This window comes from Onychostoma macrolepis, chromosome 13, assembly GCF_012432095.1.
Source record: "Onychostoma macrolepis isolate SWU-2019 chromosome 13, ASM1243209v1, whole genome shotgun sequence".
Lineage (NCBI taxonomy): Eukaryota > Metazoa > Chordata > Actinopteri > Cypriniformes > Cyprinidae > Onychostoma > Onychostoma macrolepis.
Genome location: NC_081167.1, coordinates 15,467,493 through 15,488,647, shown reverse-complemented (window position 1 = coordinate 15,488,647; position 21,155 = coordinate 15,467,493). Strand labels below are relative to the sequence as shown.

At 36.1% G+C, this 21,155-nt stretch overlaps 1 protein-coding gene across 1 annotated transcript in view; it reads left to right on the top strand.

Annotated features, from left to right (window-relative positions):
- Window positions 1–8,276, top strand: part of prim2 (DNA primase subunit 2) — a 95,243-nt gene extending 86,967 nt beyond the window's left edge. Inside the window, exons 13-14 of the mRNA XM_058794988.1 lie at window positions 3,281–3,349; window positions 7,887–8,276. Of these exons, the coding sequence (XP_058650971.1) occupies window positions 3,281–3,349; window positions 7,887–8,099 (282 nt within the window). The 3' untranslated portion in view covers window positions 8,100–8,276. The remainder of the gene's footprint in view (window positions 1–3,280; window positions 3,350–7,886) is intronic.
- The last annotated feature ends 12,879 nt before the right edge of the window (window positions 8,277–21,155 follow it).

Sequence of the window (21,155 nt, the reverse complement as noted above, 5' to 3'; positions counted from 1 at the left end):
TTATAAAGTTTGAAGAATCTAAATTTTTCTTATACTAACGCATCGTTTCGCTTCAGAAGTCCTTTATTAACACCCCAGAGCCGTGTGGAGTAGTTTTGCGATGGATGGATACTTTTTTTTTTTTTCGGATTCAGAAACAGGGGCACCATTCACTGTAATTATACAGATTGGAACAGACAGGACAATGTTGAATATAGCTCCAAATGTGTTCATCTGAAAGACACGCCTAGGATGACCTGAGGGTGAGTAAATCTTTGGCTAATTTTCATTTTTGGGTGAACTATCCCTTTAAGTACGTTGCAAGGCTATACAGTATATTGGTGACACATTGGATATTCATGTTATATTAACAGATTTTGGTTAAGTAGCATCTTGAATGTTGCAGTATCAGTGTTTTATACATATATATATATATATATATATATATATATATATATATATATATATATATATGTATGTGTGTGTGTGTGTATATATATATGTATATATATGTATATATATATATGTATATGTATATGTATATGTATATGTATGTATATATATATATATATATATATATATATATATATATATATATATATATATATATATATATATATATATATATATATATATATATATGTATATGTGTATGTATTAGTGCTGTCAATCAATTAAATAATTTTATCGCGTTAATCACAGTCATGGACTGTGATTAATCATGATTAATCACAAATGTAAAGTACTAGGATTTCCCTGTAAATGTGTTGAAATAAAGAAATGCATGACAAACTAGTTTAAGGAAACCCAGGTATGAGACATAATCCTTATTATTCTTTTATCATTTTGTTTTTATTCAGCCATTATCAGCCTTTAAACTGGCAATTTAACGTTTATCAAGCCACATCGCTTCAATCCCGGTATACATTTACCCAACTATTATCAAAAGTATTTCTAAATAAATACAACACGTTTTTTGTGACCTTACGTGAAGTATTATGACAAAATGCATTATGAAGAAGAATTGGACCTGTTCTGCAGGTGCATTAGAGCTAATATTAGCATCATGCTTCATAAGACAATTTATGATATTAATAGTACACTTTTACTCAGAACTCGCTTCAAACCACCATCGAGTGTTTGTAATAACTTCCTTTTGCGATCACATGTGGAATTTGGTCGTTTGCTGTTATATCGCTGCACAAATTAGCATTTCAGATGCACACATTCATTTCAAGAATCACATACAGACCATATCTATCGTAATCGTGTGTGTATTATCTTATACAATCTATAGTGGCTGTTGTCATGTTTATTTCTGCTGTGTAAAAGCCTTAACGTGCTCTGGCTGAAACTCACATTGTTTGTGATGTTACCGCCTCTCCGTTCTTAAGTTGCCAGGGATACATTCCAAGTATAATACACATTAGTAAAAGGATCTATTTTTATTTTTATTTGTCTATATACACTTTGGGCAGCCGCGGTACATTTAAAAAAGTAGCCCAAAAAACCACAAACCACAAACCACGGCTCTGTAATTTTTCCCACAACTGTATTTTCAAAATAGTCCACTTGTGCCATTACACTGGCAACACTGGTTCGCTGTACCCTCATCACACAATGATAGATAACCTTCTGTGCTGCAATGACGGGAAGAAGTTGGGGTCAAACCTTATCAAACGATTAATCTGCGTTAAAAAAATATTAACATGTTAAAATTTTTTGATTAATCGCATGCGTTAACGTTGACACCCCTAATATAAATATATATATATATATGTATGTATGTGTATATATACTGTATATTTATTTATTTTATTTTTTTATTTTTTTTTATTTTTTGTCAGCCAATCATAGTGGGTAGCTAAATAGGCAAAAAGTGTCTTTTAGCTACCTGCAAAAATATATTTTTAAGAAACCCACAAATCGCTACAAGTCAAATAAGTGCAGTGTTTATGTGTAATGCATGTTATTAGCTGTTCTTGGCTATGTTATCCGCAGGCAATATGTTAAACCAGTGATATTTATCTTGTTTTTCGCAGCATACATTGAAGCCCTACCTGGTGTCTTGCTGTATATTTTACCATTTCTTCCCAGTAGCGTTTGTCTCTGGAGCTTTGAGTTAGGTGTTGGATGGTGTTGGCTCTCACCTTTAAGCCCATGTATTATGCATTTCAGCTCTTGCCGATGCTACCTGAGGTGGAATGCCATACTATACCACAGGGAATACATGGTGTTAAAAGCATCACCTGAGGGGAGGTCTGAGCAAAAAAGAAAAGGAAAGAGAAGCAGAATGTGTAACCACTTCTCCTTCTCCCTTTGATGGCATTTTGCTGCTGTCTCTCACCTGAAACCTCATAAAACTGTGCTGTGTCAGCGAAAGTAGCACAATGTATTGTTAACAGCATTATTCATCTTTATTGCTCATCAAAGACTGCTTAGATATTGATTTGACATTCTGGCCCCCTTTACACCTGCCATTAGCATGCATTGTCAGTGATCAGCTTGTAGTTGGATGTCATATGACCACATTAAAATATTTTCAGATTCATTGTGTTTGGATTTAGAGGTGGTCAGGGACAGTTTCTGACCATATTCTTCTGTGAAACATAAATACTAATGCATTTGTGTTATCTGCGATATGTAATACAGACACTGTTTGTACTACATGTAGTCATTATCTGTCACTTGGATGGTCTAGGGTATACATTTTCTGTCAGGCTCAATTTTTATCTTGTTGTAATGCTTATTAATATACCATTGATATCACAAAAGGCAAGTGTTGTGTTGTGACTTGTTCTTTTTTCTGCTAGCATCCTTTACTGTGAGGACCATATACCTCATTTTTTATCTGTCAGAATGGCAAAAAGCATTTCAAGCTCTCGGTTGGTGTTTTTCAGTTTACACAAGCTCTACGGTGTAATATGTAAGTGGCGTTTTCCATCTGGTCACGCTGGAGATATGAACGAAGGTGTAAATAAAATTGTATTAAAAGAACATCCTGTTACTCTTTGGATATGAAATGCATGTTAATGGCAAGTTTAAGGTGGCTTTGACATCTGATTCTTTTTGCAGTTTTGTGGAGCCAAGAAGTGTTATTTCTCTCTTCTTAATATTCAGTCTTTAATAATTTACACGGATACCTTTTTAGAGCATACATGTTTATGTATTATGAATAATTAAGACCACTCTATTACTCTCATTCATGATCACACTCACTGTTTTCCACTTTTTTTTTATGTCTTCCTATTCCTTTCTCACTCCCAACCGTTCAACCCTTTCCTCTCTCTCTTTTTCACAGATCCTGGAGCTGGTCAAGGGAATGCACTATCAGCTGGCCTGCCAGAAGTACTTTGAGCTGACACACAATGTAAGGATGCTTTTCATTTTGGCCTGCTGTAATTGGGCCTGCTTTTGTCAGCTCGTGGACAGCCCTGAAAAGTCTTTACAGAGCCTGACCATTGTAGTCACATCTGCCATTAGCTTAAAATCTAATAGAATCTGTTTTTTGTAAATTTGTAAAGTTTTTGTATAGCGCTTTAAAATTCATTAACCCACTGAAACATGGTGTCTGCTATAAGGACAGATAGTTTTTAACCATTTATGTTCAACATAGGTGATTAAATTTGGTTCTTAGCCATAATTCTGTATGACGGTCCTTTTTGGCTCCATCCCAAATGGTGCACTTGATGTGAATTTGCAGACTTAAGATGACCGTTGCTTGTGTCAGTGAAGTCCACGGACCCGTAGGGTGTCGCATTTGACATTTGAGGTCTTAGGGTGGCATTTAGGACAGGGCCTTTATGTCATAGTGTTGTTTTATTTATAACATCAATTCAGCATGGCTGATGGAAGTGGTAATGCATCAGATAGTGTATCTGTGAAATGTCTACATTTTACTGCAATGGACAGATGTCATTCTTTCACAAACAGTTACAGGTTGGGAATTTGTTTTGTTTTTTGAAGTAACAAGTGACATTACATTTTTTTTCTTTTCTGATTTAATAAATCATGCATCAAAGCGATTAAACCTCCAATACGTTTACAACTTTTATCATCTAAAGCTTTTCTGGTAAAGGCTAGATCAACATTGTCCATTCAAGGTCATTAATATTTTCAAAGCGTTGTTTAAAGCTAGTGTTGTAGTTATATTTTCAGGGCAAGTGAGCACAAACTCTTATTAAATGATAAATGTGCTGAAACCTTACTTTTTCTATTTGGATTGCCCTTTGAGATTGGACTTTTCAAGGGCTTTGCAGTTTCAATATGCTTTCTTTTGACAGGGGCATAATAGCAGTGGATTTGAGTGTCAGAACTGGTTGAGAAAGCAAATGATTACAGCTCTATTTAAATGGTTATCTAATGGATTTCCTCTGATTCCTCCTTCGTATTTTTATATTGGAGGGGGGTGGATATGACTCTGCCAGCAACTTTTTTGCATTTTTTTTTTTTTTTGAGAGGAGAGAAATATTTTTTAGAGCGATGTCAGTCAAGATTACCTGTGTGACACCTGTGCCCTGTCCCTCTGCTTAAAAAAGCAGCCCAGCTGACAGGTTGAGAATGAAAATGTGCACACACCAACGCCACGCAAACGCACGCTATCTGCTAGGTGACAGGTTAATATGAAGAGGGGGAAAAGACGGTCTTGGATATGAAAGAGATTGGTAAACCTCTCAGATGTTTGTCAGCAGTGCTAGATGGATTTTAAACTCGGAGGCTTTAGTAACAAGAAAACTCATGAGATTTATTTCAGAATATACCAGAAACTTGTCAATCAGAACTACTTGTAATGCTGATGCGAAATAATCTTTTTTTTTTTGAGTATTTTTAATTAATTGACTTTGCAAATTCATAGTAAAAGAATTGATAGTAGGTTATTAGATGTTTTATACTTTTTACTTAGTATTTACTTTTTTGTACTTAATTAGTTTTTAATTTACTCATTTAAATTTATTGTCTTCTCACTTAAGTTTTCCTTGGTTTTCAATAGCATTGTTAGCTTATTATTATTATTATTATTATTATTATTATTATTACTATTATTTATTTATTATTTTTGTGTTTTAGCTCTTTTAGTTTTGTTTTTAGTTTGAGTATTTTAGGGCTGCTAAAGGGGGGAAAAAAAGTTTAATGGTGTTACATTTTCATCACAGTCTAGTATTATTGAGATATAGTGGATTTCTTTTTATTTTAAATTATAAATTTAAAAGTTTTGGGCTCAGTGTGATTTATTTAAAATGTTTTTGAAAGAAGTCTCAAATGCTCACCAAGACTCCATTAATTTGATCAGAAATATACAGTGTTTTAAAAAAAAAAATGTTTTTTTTAAAGTAATAATTGTGAAATATTTTTATAATTTAAAGTAAGCATTTATTTGAAATAGAAATCTTTTGTAATAGTATAAATGTATTTTCTCACACTGATCGATTTAATGCATCCTTAGTAAAAATTAGGGCTGTCCTCGACTAAGGATTTTTCTGGTCGACTAGTAATCATTCATTTAAGCATTAATCGACTAATCGCATGTTTATTAATAAACCATTTAAATCATTATTATGAGCCTTTAATTGCCTACACAGCCTAATAAGCACTCAAGCACACGCATAAAGCTTGCCACAGCGCACTTACCGGCAGAAGTAATGATTATGAATGTATCAGTGAAAAACAGTAAGGAGACTGCATTAACATTTTAATATTTTGATAAACTAGTGCTTTCTTTGTTCTCGGTTTAAGAGATGAAGTCGGCGACACTGACTCGTCATCTCCGCAGTAGTGATGCACCTGTATGCATGTTTCATACGGATTACATAATCTGAGAATATTTGTTTTGCATTTGAATTGGTTAATTTGAAAGTAGACATTTCACTCTCTATAGATATATTTTTAATGTCTGTAAGGTAAAGATATACACAGTGTTTTGCGCTCAAGTTCACAGACCGAGACGGCAGAAAGCGCATCCCATTTGCTTTCATTATTTCACAAAAGCGCGATTTGTTTTTATTGTGAGTGCACACAAATAAACAGAGTCTTTACATATTCAAAAGATGTATTTCTCTTATGTGTTACAAAAAATGAACGGTATTTTAAGAGCAAACGATCGCTCAGGTGCCTCCATCTGTCTCTTCACACTCCACACTTCAATTGCGCACACATTTCTAGTTTAATATTACATTGATGCGGCCATGTAAAGTTGCTAATACTTACATATTTCAGATAAGCCATATTTGAGGTCGATGAATGATCGCTGAGCGTTTGGATGTCCTGCCTGATGTACTGTACTACCACATAGACCAGCCCTTAACGATCTGTTAGTCACGGACTGCGTGACTTCGCCTGTGGATTTTTATTTTTTTATTTTATTTTTTTTATTTTCTGCAACCTAATAAAATTTCAGTCGAACAAGCCTCTGCTGGTCGACTAACGATTAGTCGACTATTAGGGGGTAGCCCTAATAAAAATATTAATAAAAAAATCATATCGAGTTTGTTTTTTTTAATCTGTGTTCATAGTTTTAGTTTTCATTAACACTGCATAGTAAAATCCCACACACATCTCTGTAAACACTTCAGATCATATATGCTGCTGTTCTTGCTGCTGTTGATGCTTTAGCTCAATGTCAAGATAAGTAAATCAAAGAGCGTGTGTATAAATTTCTAATCTCTTGCATGTCTAGATTTATTCCCTCAATAAGAAAGGTTTATAACAGTGTTTGTGTCTGCGCCTTCCCTCTTTTAATGCCGTAATGCACTCAAAGTGTCATTGATAGGATATAATGGCTTTTAATGGCTCCCGGTGAAACGCCAGCGCCTTTGCAGTCCAAGGGCATCATTTAGCTCGTGGCCCCGGGGCGCTCGGGACTGGGGTCATTGCTGATGACTAATAGCCCCGAGCCAAACAGAGCAAACGGCTTATGATGCGGGAAAATGAATAAGACGGCTTCCCTGATGAACAGCCTGCAATAACAGGATTTGAAAGATAAACTGCCCCCTCCCTCCTACCAAGCCCAATGAAAATCACATCTCTGAAATTCATGACTCATATTTTAGGGTAGGTGAATGAAGAAACCCCTGACGTTAACGGGCACAATAAAACATTCTTGTTGGAGCATCGGGGGATCCGCACCACCTCGCCTTCCCTCCATCTGATACGGGACTGAGCAACCATCTTGGCCGCAAAAACACGCTTGTTGGATTCAAGCGTAGGAGACTTTAATCACTGCCATATGCGCCCTCTGCTTTCACATCCGCGACATATAACAAATAGACGCTTGCATTCCTCCCTCCCTGGCAGCATTTATTTAAAGGTCAAAATGTAATACTTCTCTGATGAAATATTTACACAACCACAATAAATCAAACAATAGAGAGAATAATGAAAAGGAGGAGGGGAGCCGAGAGAGGCGGACCTCAGGAAGGAGGAGAGCTTGTTGCGCATCCGCCGGATTGATCCGTCTCTAGGCCTCGGCTCGGATTGTTTCATGTTTATGCATATTTCATTTGGCGCAGAGTCGCCGGGCGAGGGTAGTCCACTGTAATGTGTTAACTCTGAGATGAATCCGTGTAATGGATCTTTCTGTCCACAGCTTAACTACCGCAGGGACCCCGTGCACTCGATTCAGAGAGATGGGTTTGAAAGTTTGATTCATGAGGAGTATCGGGGGCGTACTGTGATTGAAGCATAATTAAACAGCCATATCCTCAGCACTTAGAAACAAATGGATTGCGCAGCGTTCTGAATGCGATGCAGCTTTCAGGGATCCATCAGCGAGAGGCTCAGCCATAGATGAGGCTGAAAGAAAGGAGAGATTGCATAGAAAGCCTGGTTCAATGCAGTTATTAAAACCTGCTTTAATTAATAAAAATGCAAGTATAGTCATTTGTTTACTGAATTTGTTTTGTTTGTTTCAGGTCGAGGATGCTGGGTTTTCTCTCAATCACCCTAACCAGTACTTCACTGAGAGTCACAAGCTTCTCAGTGGAGGCCGGGACATCAAGAAAGAAGTCGATGTGTCGCAAAAAAGCCAAGAAAATCCTGCCAACGTGCCCCGTCCTTCTCAGGCAAACTCCAAACAGGCCCATGAGGAGATGGGGGATTTAGACTCCTTCTTCCAGGATGAATGATTTTGTAGAAGTTAAATCAAATTTGAAACGAATAGACCATATAGGGCCCATACTTGCGTTCACTGTATTTGATACTAATTGTGTTTTCAATACTGGAAAGATTTGATCTGGCGGTTTTTCCTTGTCCTTTTGGTAATAAGATCTTTTTCAAATGACCATTTTATAAAAATAAAATAAAAATATTTTTCACATTTCATAAAAGCTTTTTTTATTTTTACTAAACCTATAAGGCAATAATCTGTTTATGATCATCTGTTGGTTCTCTTTGCAGGGTTCCCACGCTTCTTGAAAGTACTTGAATTTCAGACATATGGATTCAAGGCCTGGAAAGTACTTGAAAACAAAAATGGGTCCTTGAAAGTGCTTGAATTAAATTTGAAATAAATTTAGTTTATGGCACTATTTCAAAAATGGTCCTATATGTGCTGTCAAAGATGGGGTAGTGCAAAAAAATAAACTTAGCGTGTGTTGATGTGCAGCCTAGTTTTCTTAAGTGGCTCCCGCTGAGTTTCTGACCATCACCGCCCACTCCCGCAACGTGTGTGTCCCGCTCCCACAAACATTCTATATTGAATATAATTTTCGCTATTGGTATGTGGGGTATTGAAATCACATTTGAATGAGCGCTCGCAGTTCACTTTCACTTTCGATTTCGCGATCACGCACACTCTGTGTAAAGTGAGCACATCTTTACAGTGCGTGAATAATTATTAGGCACGTTGATATTCTGATCATATTTTTTTCCAAGAACATTTTACCAATTCCAAACCACATCGATCTTAATAACTACTATTAATTTTGTATTTAATCATTTATAAGTGATATGTAATTGTCCATGAAGGCTGGAAGTGAAAAACTCCTTATATTCATGTGCAGAATTATTAGGCACGTTTTCTTTTACAGATAAAATGAGCCAAAAAAGAGATTTAACTGAAAAGTCAAAAATGATTAAATCCCCAATGAGAAATATTCAAAACCAATGCAATACAGAAATTGTAAAGTTAAGACATGACCATTGGTCAGCGAAATGCTCATTGGGTCAGCGGGGTTAGACAAAAACAGGTGGAGAAGAAAAAACACAAGGTATCTGCAAAATAATTAAGAATTAATGTGAAAAATTAGGTGTAAACCATCAAACCTTTAGTCTCCAGTGCCACCATTTTCCAGAACTGCAACCTTCCTGGAGTCCCCAGAATTACAAGGTGTTACAAGGGTCTCAGAGACTTTGCTCGGGTAAAAAAATCCTAAAAAATGACCCTCACTTAATAAGAATAACATGCTGAAGTGTTGTGAAATACATTAAGACTAATTTTTATAGACGGATATGTTGAGAGTGACTCTTGAAGGACCAGCATCACATCCTCTTGTACCACTGTTTGAAGAATTTATCTTCCAGAATACCAGTATGTTTCAGGAGCTCATTTTTAGTCAATCTCTGCAAGACAGACTTTTCAGGACAGGAGATGGACTAAAAATGAACTCCCAGAACTTACTGTGACATGGAGCTAAGGAGAAAATGTAGAACTTAACAAATAAGAAAAACAGCTTAGTACAGTTTAAAAGCAAATAGAAAGTCCTATTTTTTTTATTTCTTTTCTTTATATTTTTTTTTGCAGATTTGCACATGCACAAGGTTTAAAATGTTCATGACATTTAAAAAAATATATAGAAATTTTGAGCAGCTGCATGTTTGAGCACCTGCATTCCTCTAGGTCAAAGATGAAAAAATGGGATTTACAAAATAATTTTGACTTGAGTTATTTGTTAATGAGTAACGTCTCTATTGGTGGTGGTTGAGGAGATTCCCCCTCTTCTATGTAAAGTGCTTTGAGTACCCAGAAAAGCGCTATATAAATGTAACAAATTATTATTATTATTATTATTATTATTAACAGGTTTTACAGTGTTACTACAACATTTAACCACTTTTTATTAACTTAAAAATTGCAAAATTTAAATCTAGTACAAGAACTACAGCAAAAACAAGTTTGATGCATATTTTATAAATATTAAAAAAATTGTATTTGAATATTACCAGTATTAACTTCAATGGATTTCATTCAATTCCTTTGAACACGACTGCTCAAAACGGTCTAAATTTATGAAACCTACACATTCAAAACATTACTCTGAAATTTTTAATATAAATGTTAAGTGCAAGTAAAATGTTTAGTGCTGTAAGGTCTTTCATGACACTACATATGCTGGCGTGTGAATTTGATAGGTGCTTGATATAAAATAAATGGTGCTTAAAAAAGTCCTTGAATCTGGTGTTCATGAAAGAGTGGGAACCCCGTCTTTGGTTTCCAGTGGTACAATGATGTCTTGACAAACTAACCGTTCAAAAGTGTGGGGTCAGTAAAATCTTTTTTAGTAAATTAATATTTTCATTCATCAAGGATGTGTGAAATTGATCAAAAGTGACACTAAACATATTTATAATGTTACAAAAGACTTCTATTTTTATTTTTTCTTCTTTCTATTTATCACAAATCCTGGAAAAAAATGTTCTGGTTGACCACAAAAATTAAGCAGTACAACGGTTTTCATCTTTAATAATAAGAAATGTTTCTTGAGCAGCAGATCAGCACATTAGAATGATTTCCGAAGGATCATGTGACACTGAAGACTGGAGAAAAACCTGAAAATTCAGCTTTGCAAACAAATATAAATTACATTTTAAAATCTATTAAAAACAGTTGCTTTAAATTGTAATGATATTTCACAATACTTAAGCAGTAAAATTTTAAACGGTAGTGAATTTCTCCAAAAGGAAATTTCAGAATTTACATTTGCCTTATATATGCTGTATTTGGCAGATGCTTTTCTCCAAAGTGACTTTTGGTATACAAGCTGTAAATATTCAGTTTCCAGAGAATCAAACCCATGACCTTGGTGGTGTTAAGTGCCATGCTGTACCAAATTGATCTAGATTGACAAAAGTATACAGGCGGCTGTGAGGATACTGCTGCATTTGATCGTCACTGTAGAAAATAAAAACAATACCGTAGGTATTTCAGGCTGAACCAGCTGCACTTTTTTCATTTAAATGACAAATCTGAAAGTAAAATGGATTATTTTGGTAATAAAAAAAACCTTGATTTCTCTTTCTTGCTCATCATGCTGGAGCAAGAAGTAAAGCGGAGTCATATTCTATTACAGCCTCAAGGACATGAAGGATGTTGAGTTTGGCCTCACAGGAGGTGCCTTCCATTCAGCCCTTACATTAAAGCTATCTGTAAACCCTTCATCCTCACTTCTGACTCTTAAACATAATTGCGCTTGAAATGAACATTTATTTTGAATGTCAAGCATCATTAAGTGGAGCAGCATTTGTATGCTACAAATGTTATTTCTAAGTGTCTGTTGTGGAGGTGCCATTGCTATGCAGTGTCACATTGTTTTCTTCTGAAAACGTCCTTGGACATTGAAATATGCCCTTCGCATGATCAAAATCCTCCTCCTAGGATTGCCTTACTTCTCACTCCCTCCATAATGGTTTAGTTCTTGCCTTCTCTTTCTTACTCTGTACCCTGGACAAGCCAACATGCTAAATTTAGAGGCAATTAGAGGCACCAAGGAGTTAGACCTGCATTGTGAATGCAAATGCGTCCCCTCGGTAGGGCAAAGACAAGTAATAGTACCATTAAGGGACAAATTTAATGAATGCTCTTACCTTTGAGTGTGCATATGGTTTCAGCACAATTGTTATTCTCCAAATGTGTGCACACTTCTTTGTTATTCTGGGTTGTTATATATGACACGTTTTAAATCTGCTGAAACCAAACCAAAAATCTGCTGTCAGAAGAATAACCCGCTCTAGTTCAGTCCAATGCTTCTTGACGCATAATGATCAATGGTGTGACTTATCTTTATCCCTTTTCATTTGGAATTGCAGGCAAATGAAAACTCAAACTTTGTTGCTCCATTCATATTGTTGTCTTAAACAACCATAATGATGTTGAATGGAGGAAGCAAAAGAAATTGCATTTCCATGCTTGATGACAGACTGACTGGATATGAGGTTCATTTTATATGTCCTCGGGCCATAATGTTGGGCTATGAAGCATGTTGTGACAGTGGAGCCGCACTGCCGGCTGTGCTTCAATCCTTCACCACATCACACTAGCGGAATTAAATTAGCTTTGGAGTTTAAAAATGGAGCTTGACAGACAAGGGATTAGTGCAAAATAATATGCATCTGGATATAAGCAGTGCACAGCTGGGGTATTGACAGCAAGAGACCTTCATGTTTTATATTTGGTAGAGCTAGATTGCATTTGACAAAGCCCTGCCTCCTTACACCAGTTCCCTGGTGCTGCTTTTAGCTTTGACGCACAAGCTTGCAATCGTTTAGCCATATTAAAGCAAGTTTGGACTAAATTTAAAAACTGATTTCCTCTTCATTTATGTCTCGGCTACAGGATGTTGAATTCAACAGTTACACAAGAGAAGAATTTAATTAGTTCAACATACGCTACAAAACATAATAACATCATTTATTCTGAATAATTATGCCTATTTATTTTCTTTTAAGTTTTTCTACTTATTTGACACTAATACTGTCCAAACAATTAATTGAAAAAAAATATTTAATTTTGCAACAAAATGTCTACCACATTCAATTCAGATAATTTATTAACATCAAAAGTTTAATGTTTATAACATTAAACAATTGCTGTCGCTTTTGACCAGTTTAATATGTTAATATGTTCTTGCTGAATAAATTTCATTTCTTTACTGTTACTTTTGATTGAATGTTTATAGGAAATTAGTCTAAATATTTAGAAGGCATTCTTAATTGTAATTGTGAATGCATGGTGCACAATCCTGTGTTATGGAGCATATAGTCTGCACACATGCTTCATGCTTCAATTGCTGTGAAAGTGAGGGTAGTTTAGAAAAGTGTGTTCGGTGGAGGAAGAGAGAGTCTAATGTATTCAATGACGTGCTCATCCGTGCTTAAAAGCATTGATGCATTTTACCTGTGTGCACATAGGCATCATTTCTGCCCACTTGTCTTGGGGAAGTGAGATAAATGGGGTTTTGTCAGTTTATGTGTATTTACTATAATGTAGTGTATAAAATGAAATGTAACTGTAATGCAAATTATTTCGAAGCACAGGTTTATTCCTATGATTTTCTTTCTTAGGTAAGTATTTCAATCAGCTGTCATTCATTTGAGTGTATTAGCAATGAGACGTGCTGTATTTGATAGGAAACTTTTTGTAAAGAGCCCTGCCCCGTTGGTTTATATAAAACATGACCTTGATGAGTTGAAGGGTGCAGAGCGTGTGGTCCTCCTTTGTGGGCACCAAGAGGTCTCATGCCACTGGATGCTAATTAGTTCCATTTGTCAGTCTTTCATGAGGTTAATATCTGAGAATGGCCAGCATGAGACTGGGACAGATGCAGTTGGCTGCATGGGGTAACAGAAGTACTTACCGTAGCTTTACACTTTTGAAACATGAGCTACCAAATCTATTCAATCTTCAATAATGTTTATTTTGCTTTTTTTTTTTTTTTAAGGGATAATTCACCCCAAAATGAATATTGTCATAATTTATTCACCCTCATGTCATTCCAAACCTGTGATTTTAATATCTAAAAATATGTGGCAGTACAAATTTGTTTTGCTTTTTTGAACACATTGAACAGAAATTACAGCTTAATTTCAAAATAAATTCACTGATATAGTTTGCTTGAGAAAGTTTATCTCTGTTTACATACAAAACTGTCAAATTGTGATAGACAAACAAGTTCAGGTGTCTTATTAAAGGAAAAGAATCTACTTGATGAGGCACAGTGTTGATTGGTTTGTTCAAAACAATCAAAATGAATAAAATTGATTATTTTGAGCATATCATTTCTGTTGATGGGGTACTTAAGATATACTGTCAGGGCTGTCATGCGACAAAAAGGTCGGGAACACATTTCTGTGAAACCCTTGGGGTTTTCTGAAGTTTGGAATTATTTAAATATTAATTTAGATTAAGTGGGATCTCATGTTGTGTTTTATCATTTGAAATGGCTTTTGTTTTCTGAAAACAAATTTTTTTTCTTCAGCTCAAGAAGGAGTGTAACATTGTAATGAGTAAATCTTGTCTGTGTGCAGATGTTTACTTTGACCTCATGACCACGAAGCCTCCAACTGTGCCTCCGTCATTTAAAATATTATTTTGCATGCTCTCATTTTCATGAACAAAACCCTCTATGTTTTCCTAAGCTTTGTCAGCAGCAGCCTCCCTTATCTTGATGTGTAGGGCTCTTTGTGGTAGCTTTTATCGACTGGAAATGTAATTTCTCCACCTCTAATCTTGCAGAAAGTAAGCTTGAAATGTCATAGATAAGCACTTTTTGGAACTTGTTTGTGGCCTAGAGGGAGTCATTTGGTATTCTCAAGCATTCCACCTTGGTGTAAGAGATGTAGTATAAAGACCGGCATTCGTACAGAAGCGTTTTTGATTCGCTGTGCTTTAGCCGTGCTCAAATATAGGACATTCGGAAAAGGGTACAGCAGTTTATCATGTACGTTTTTGTGTTTTTGTCTTTGGAAAGAACCCGTCCTAGATCTATGAATAATAAATACGGGTGTGTAAACATTTCCGGATTGAAATGGGCTGGGAGATATTTGGCCCTGTTTTCCTTATCTACAGTTTCTGGGTATGGAGGAGGAAAAAAATGAACAAACAAAGAAATTCAGATGACAGATTCAGGCCCATTTTTTCTCTCCCAATTACACTGGTGTATTTTCACAGCTAAATTGCTTTTACTGGTGCATGAAATTTATAGACGGATCCTGCCTTGGCAGAACTGAAGCCAAATATATCCATGTAGTCTCTATATAGTGTTAGATTTGGGGGAAAAAATCTATTACACTGATTTGAAATATCCTGCAGCTACATCTACACTCCACCTTGTACCTAATCTGTCTGGACATTGACTAATTAGCACGGGCCTCCGGTGCATTTGCCGGTCTGGAATGAATTGTACGCATCCTGCTGATGTTCCATCTCTTCCTGTGGTTCCCCGTAAATTTATTCACCTTTTCTCTGCTCAGAATCCATGCATAACAATAAGTTTGCTGTGAGTTGCATCTACTAATCTTTGGTTCTTTGACAGTTTGTCTCAATGTATGTGGGAGCTGGGAAGAGAAGTGTGCTCGCATGTGCGTGCGCGTGTGTGTGTGTGTCAGGCAGCAGAGTGGAAGAGTATTTGATCATGTCTTTGACAATGCCTGTGACAGTGACAGCCTGCACTGCTGGTGGAAAAGCCAGTCTGACTAGAGCCTCTGCCAGCAGTTGTGGTTGCTGGCGGTGGGGGTGGTGGGTTAGGCGTGTTGCTTTGATCTGCACAGCACATGGATGATGAGTCTGAGATGTTGGAACAAGCTTAAATGTGTTGTAGCCCTTTCCTCAGCCACACAGAAGTCTTACCATCCATTGAGGCTGGGCATTAAAGAGCTGAAGGTTACATCTGAACCAATGTAGAGGCCTTGAGCAAGTCACAGCTACTGCAAGTAGTCCAGTCCAATACAATTGAACCAGGAAATTATTATGCTTTAGTCTAGTTGCTCCTCTTTTCTTCTTTAGAACAGCTTGTAGGTACTAGAGCAGGACTAGATTTTTTCCGCATTATGAAATGTAAGTTGGTCAGTATCACAAAATAAACAAACTCTGGTGCAAATCCTGGTTATTACATGGCTACTTACCAAAGAAATCAATTCATGGACATGAAATATTGATTTGAATTAAAAATTGAGTTTGATTGAAATCATAACGCCTTGTCGGTCAGACATAGCTACCGTAACGAAGGGGGGGCAGGTCTTTGCTGAGGGTCAATTGTTTTTGTGGTAATTTTTTTTTTTTCTGTGTATCTTCAAGCTTCCACTAAATAAAAAAAAAAAAATTATATTCAAACTTGGCTTTGCAACAAGACACTGCAATAGTATTACAAGTCCTCCTAAGTCATTTTCGCTACAGCTGATAACTGAGACACAAAATGGTACTAGTGGCATTTGTATGCAACGAGAGAGCAACACTGCGGTGTGATACGAGAAACATGAAAGTAGTGTTTGTTTGTTGCCTGCATGAGAGGCAAATATTATCTGACCAACCCAGTTGCATGAGAAAATGTAACTATTTTACAAGTTGGTAATTTCTTATAAATTTATACAATTGGATTTGTACAAAAAAGTAAACACTTTTATCTTCTCTCCAAATCAACCTACAATTGAGGACAATAGAATATATTTATAAGCATGAAGGTCCACCCTTCATGTAGACTTTCTTGCTTTTTTTTCTTTTCCTTTTTTCTTGCTCTTTTATTTTTCTTCCACCACACAGAAGTCTTTAGAGGCATTAAATAGCTGAAGGTTACATCTGAACCATTGTAGAGGCCTTGAGTTACAGCTACTGCGGGTAAGTAATACAATCCAGTATGTAATGGAAATTATGTTGCACTCTAGCTTCTCATCTTTTCTTCTTTAGAACAACTTAAAGTACTAGCGTATGACTAGATTTCCTATTTCTGCACATTATATGCTGAATCCTGCTTATTATACGACTACTTACCAAAGAAATGAATTCTTGGACATGAAATATTGATTTGTTTGAAATTGTTTTATAATTTGACCTGTATGATATCTTAAAGCATCCACTAAGGAAAAAGTAATTTGCAACAAGATCAACTCTATACTACAGTAATATTAACTACTACAGTAATTATATTACGTTAATATTAACACTGAATTCAACAGTAACTGATACAAGAAACACGAAAGTAGTGCTGGTTTGTTGTCTGCATGAGTGGACATATCATCAATATATCAACAGTGAATATTATCTTACTCCATCTAATTAAAAACAAAACTATTGCCAATGTTGTAAGAAATTCATACAGTTTGCTTTATGTGGACAATTTTAGATTTTTAGAAATATATTAAGGATGAAGGTCCTCTCTTAAATCTAACCCTCTGTGGGGTGTAAGCAGATTGTACGAAAGCTTGCAAATGAGATTGTATGAATTCAAACAAATTCGCTAAATCTAAAAAAAAAACGGTCACAAATTGCTGTGAGAGTGTCAACATCAGACCGTGAATCAGAGTGAATTATTCCACACAGCTGTGTAATAAAGAAGCAATATCAAAGTAAAAATATAGCAAATCCAAACTTGCCAGCTACGTGACTACAATGGAGTAGTTTAAATTACACGCTCTTACAAAGCTGCATTATTACACACTCTTCTCTAATCTGTTTCCTCATGAAGAGCGATCAGTCCACGGCCTCCTCATTCTTTCAATAGCAGCAACATCATCTTGTAGCCTCAAAACAAATACATGCCCAAAGAATATCCATTTACTTTGATTTACTGGATGAAGCGCATAATGAATTTTAATGCAGTGTTGTTTGATGTCATTATCCATGGATGCACATGCTGTTTTCATTACCATAGATATGCAGGTATTGTAATAAGCAGCTGCGTATAGTAGCAAAAAAACAAAGTTAATCAACAATAAAAACTCACTTTGAGAGACTACATAGAACTGAATGAAATGCAAGCATTAGCAGGTGTGTAATTTTATTTCACTCAATCATCTGCGAGTCCTGAGTTCTGTCTTATTGTATAAAGCTGTTGAGGTGGTACTGTATGATGATAAAAGTGTAAATAAAAGTCAAAGAGGAGCAATTGGTTCTCTACTTATATCAGCTTATTCTATTGGAAGTCTTAAAGGAACAAAGTATCGGACTGCAAAATCCAGGCATGGAGATTAATGGGTTCCTTCAAGCACAAGATGTGTAATCTTCCATTAGAGAACTGGGGAAGTGATAACCTTCTATTTACAAGCATGTAGATTACAGAAGGTATTGTTCTACTCAACCAAATCCAAACAGAGGGTAAATCAAAACCCATTTATTCATTTCAAAGTCTCGGTCTTCCATGAAGGCAAGCTATTGTAGTGATTTCCTTCAGATTTCTAATGCTGAATAGCAGCCCAGAGGGGGTCGTTTTTCATCAAGTCTATAATATGGACAAGGCTTTACTGCAGCTTCTGAAAATTTCTACTTTCGACCACACGTATTGGTTTAATTTTGATGTGTGCCGTTTTAAAATTGCATTGACTGACTGACTAGTCTTATACAAATTGAATGTTCCCTGAAGTTCGCTTGACGTCTCTGACCCAAAGACATTTATTAGACCCCCCCCCCCATAACACATGGGAGATGGGCTACTAAATATAGTGCATTGAGATGCACTTCATGAATTGAATTTGTCAGGCTAGAGATTTGGGACTTGATTCTCTTGCATGCCAACGAGCTCTCAAACATGCTTAGCAATTATTGTCCAAGTCCCTGTCCAAGAATGTCAACAAATGTGTGATTGTGTTTACCCATATTTAAACATTCCATTTAAAATGAGCGCAGAGGTGTTGGCGAGAGGTTTGTTTTGTGTTTCTCATAAAGCATGTCTCTCAAAACCACAGTGCCGTAGCAATCCATACTCATTAATCACGCTAGCTCGTGCTAATGTGTCGCCGTCCCACTGGATGGGCAGTTCAAACTCTCATGAGGGAGAAGAGCGCAAATTTACTGCCGCCACAATTTATTAATTGTACAATGTCATGACCTTTTCCCTTTTAAGCGCACTTCAGCTCAACGGACAAACGGCAGCCAAAACTTTCGCGCTGCACGGACAGATTATGCGTCTCTATTTGGAGCCCAACTGTGTCTGAAAATTAGTTTTTGACCTTGTCATGTGTTTCTTTTTTAATCTAGGCCTGGACTGATAGATTATTGCGCTGCCTGCCAAGAAAGGGGGTAGTGTGTTTGTTTAGAAGGGCGGAGATGCGTGCCAATAGCAAAGTTCACCATCTCCCATGGCACTCCTTGTCTTTGAAAAATATTGCTGAAATTATAATGAATTATGGAATAAAGGAGGAGTAGATTTTACAAGGCCAAACTTCAAGATATTTGACCTCCATCAAATGAAGCACAACTGAAGGATTCATACGAAACCAGCCATCCTTAGACTGATTTACCTGTACTCTTAAAAAAAGATTTTTTTAAATGTTTCTTTTTTTTATTATTCATTATTTCATTATTTACTTCATTATTTATTTATTTTTTGTTATTTTATTAGTTATTAGCTACTTTTCAAATACCTTTTATGTATAGATTTTGTTTTACCCTAGACTTTTAATCTTAAAAGTGATAGTGAAAATCTCAAAAATAATTATATATTGTATTATATTATAAGCTCAATATCACTTCTATTCACCATTTCCAAATTTTGCAAAACGTGAATATATTATTGTGCATTTCAGAAATGTAAAATATTAGCTGTGAAAGTAGTCTTAGCAAGAGGAAAAAAATCGTTACACAAACAAGAAAGACAAACAAAGTATTTTTTTGGGAATGAAAATATTACAGCTACACTGCAGTCATCCAAACTTCAGCAAAATCCTTCTCCATCTACAAACCATTGTACTAAATAAGACTTTAACAAGAGACCAGTCATTCTTTCCTTTGTCAACCTGGGCATTTCTTGACTCCCAGCTGCACTTGTATCTACTTTGTGAAGTGAATGAACGGCATGCACTCAAGTAGGAAGTAGGCCATTATGGTAGCTAGCTGCTCTTCCTGACAAAGAAAAGCCAGTGGGAGTTTGAAGCCCTGGTAATACTTCAGTCCTCTTTGTGTATCACAGGTTTTTTTCCCCCATCCATTCCAAAAATGCAAATGAACTTGGGAGACAGGGGCATTGGGAACTTATTAACGCCCTGGATTTTTTCCCTCATGTCTCAAAGGATACAAATGAGTGGTCCGGACAGAAGAGGAGAGTGTCAGTAACCTGTACTGCTGTAAATGAGTCACTTACACGTCTAATGGGAGAGCTCTGAGCTACTGCCTCGTTCCTTCAAACTCCCTCCCGGCACCTCCAAGTAACACACTCAATTTTTCATGACATCCGGGACGATGAGTTCATCAGTTTTAAATGGGACATTTCCTCAATATTACCTCTTTTAACCAGGTTGCTTTTGGCAATCTCACTTTATGTGAAGATGAGAATGTTTAAAGAAAAATGTCAACATTTTTCGGCTATCAATGAATATTCATTGTTGTAACTGAATAACTGCTAAAATTGCAAATGCAAAGTGGTTCAGAAGTAAGAACCTCTGCTAAACAATTTCCAAACTAGAAAATAGCATTTTGAGAAGGCAATCGCTTACCTGTTCTGCTCAGATCTAAGAAATGGTGCTACTGGACAGGAAGTGATTGGCCTGTCCAGCAGGGGTCCTGGGGTCATGGGCTTCTGGGCTGGTGCGATCTTTTTTTAGACTAGTTCGATTCACAGCACTCATTGAGTGAGTGCTAGTTTGACCTTGACTGGATTCACAGTGTTCTTTCTATATGTCATTATTCCTGATTCAATTTATTTTCTCAACTATGGAGACCTTTGCAATTACCGTAATTGCATGCAGCCTCTGCTGTCAATATGCAAATGTACTGTATTTATCTGAATAAACTCAGTGAGCGTGTCATTACATGCATACACTATATTATCTTGCATGCTAAACAGAATTTCTTGCTATATCTTATTACGTACAATTTAGGCAGAATATGAAAGGTTAATTAGAAATGAAACGGGTTATGTTATATGCTAGCTTAAAAACAACATAAGGTCATATCACAAAATGTATGTAAAATGTGCTTTTAGATAATGTGCCATTTAGGTCTGAATTGTGTTATGATGTATACAATGACAGATTTGTTTTCTACAGCTTGTCTTTAGAATTGTTATTTGCATTCATTAGCATTGTAACTGTTGTTCACATACTGAACAAGCATTCCTGATGACGAGCAGCATAAAAATTTGATATTATTTTGCGCCAAGAATGATGAAAGATATTTAGCAGTTATTTTTCATCACAGATAATGTTCATGTGCAACATTTAATAGGCAGCTAACGCCCAATTATAGGCTCAGATATGCTAATGATGAAATAATTAGTTTCAAAATGACAGGGAGGAAGTCGTAAATTCACAGGACGAGTTGA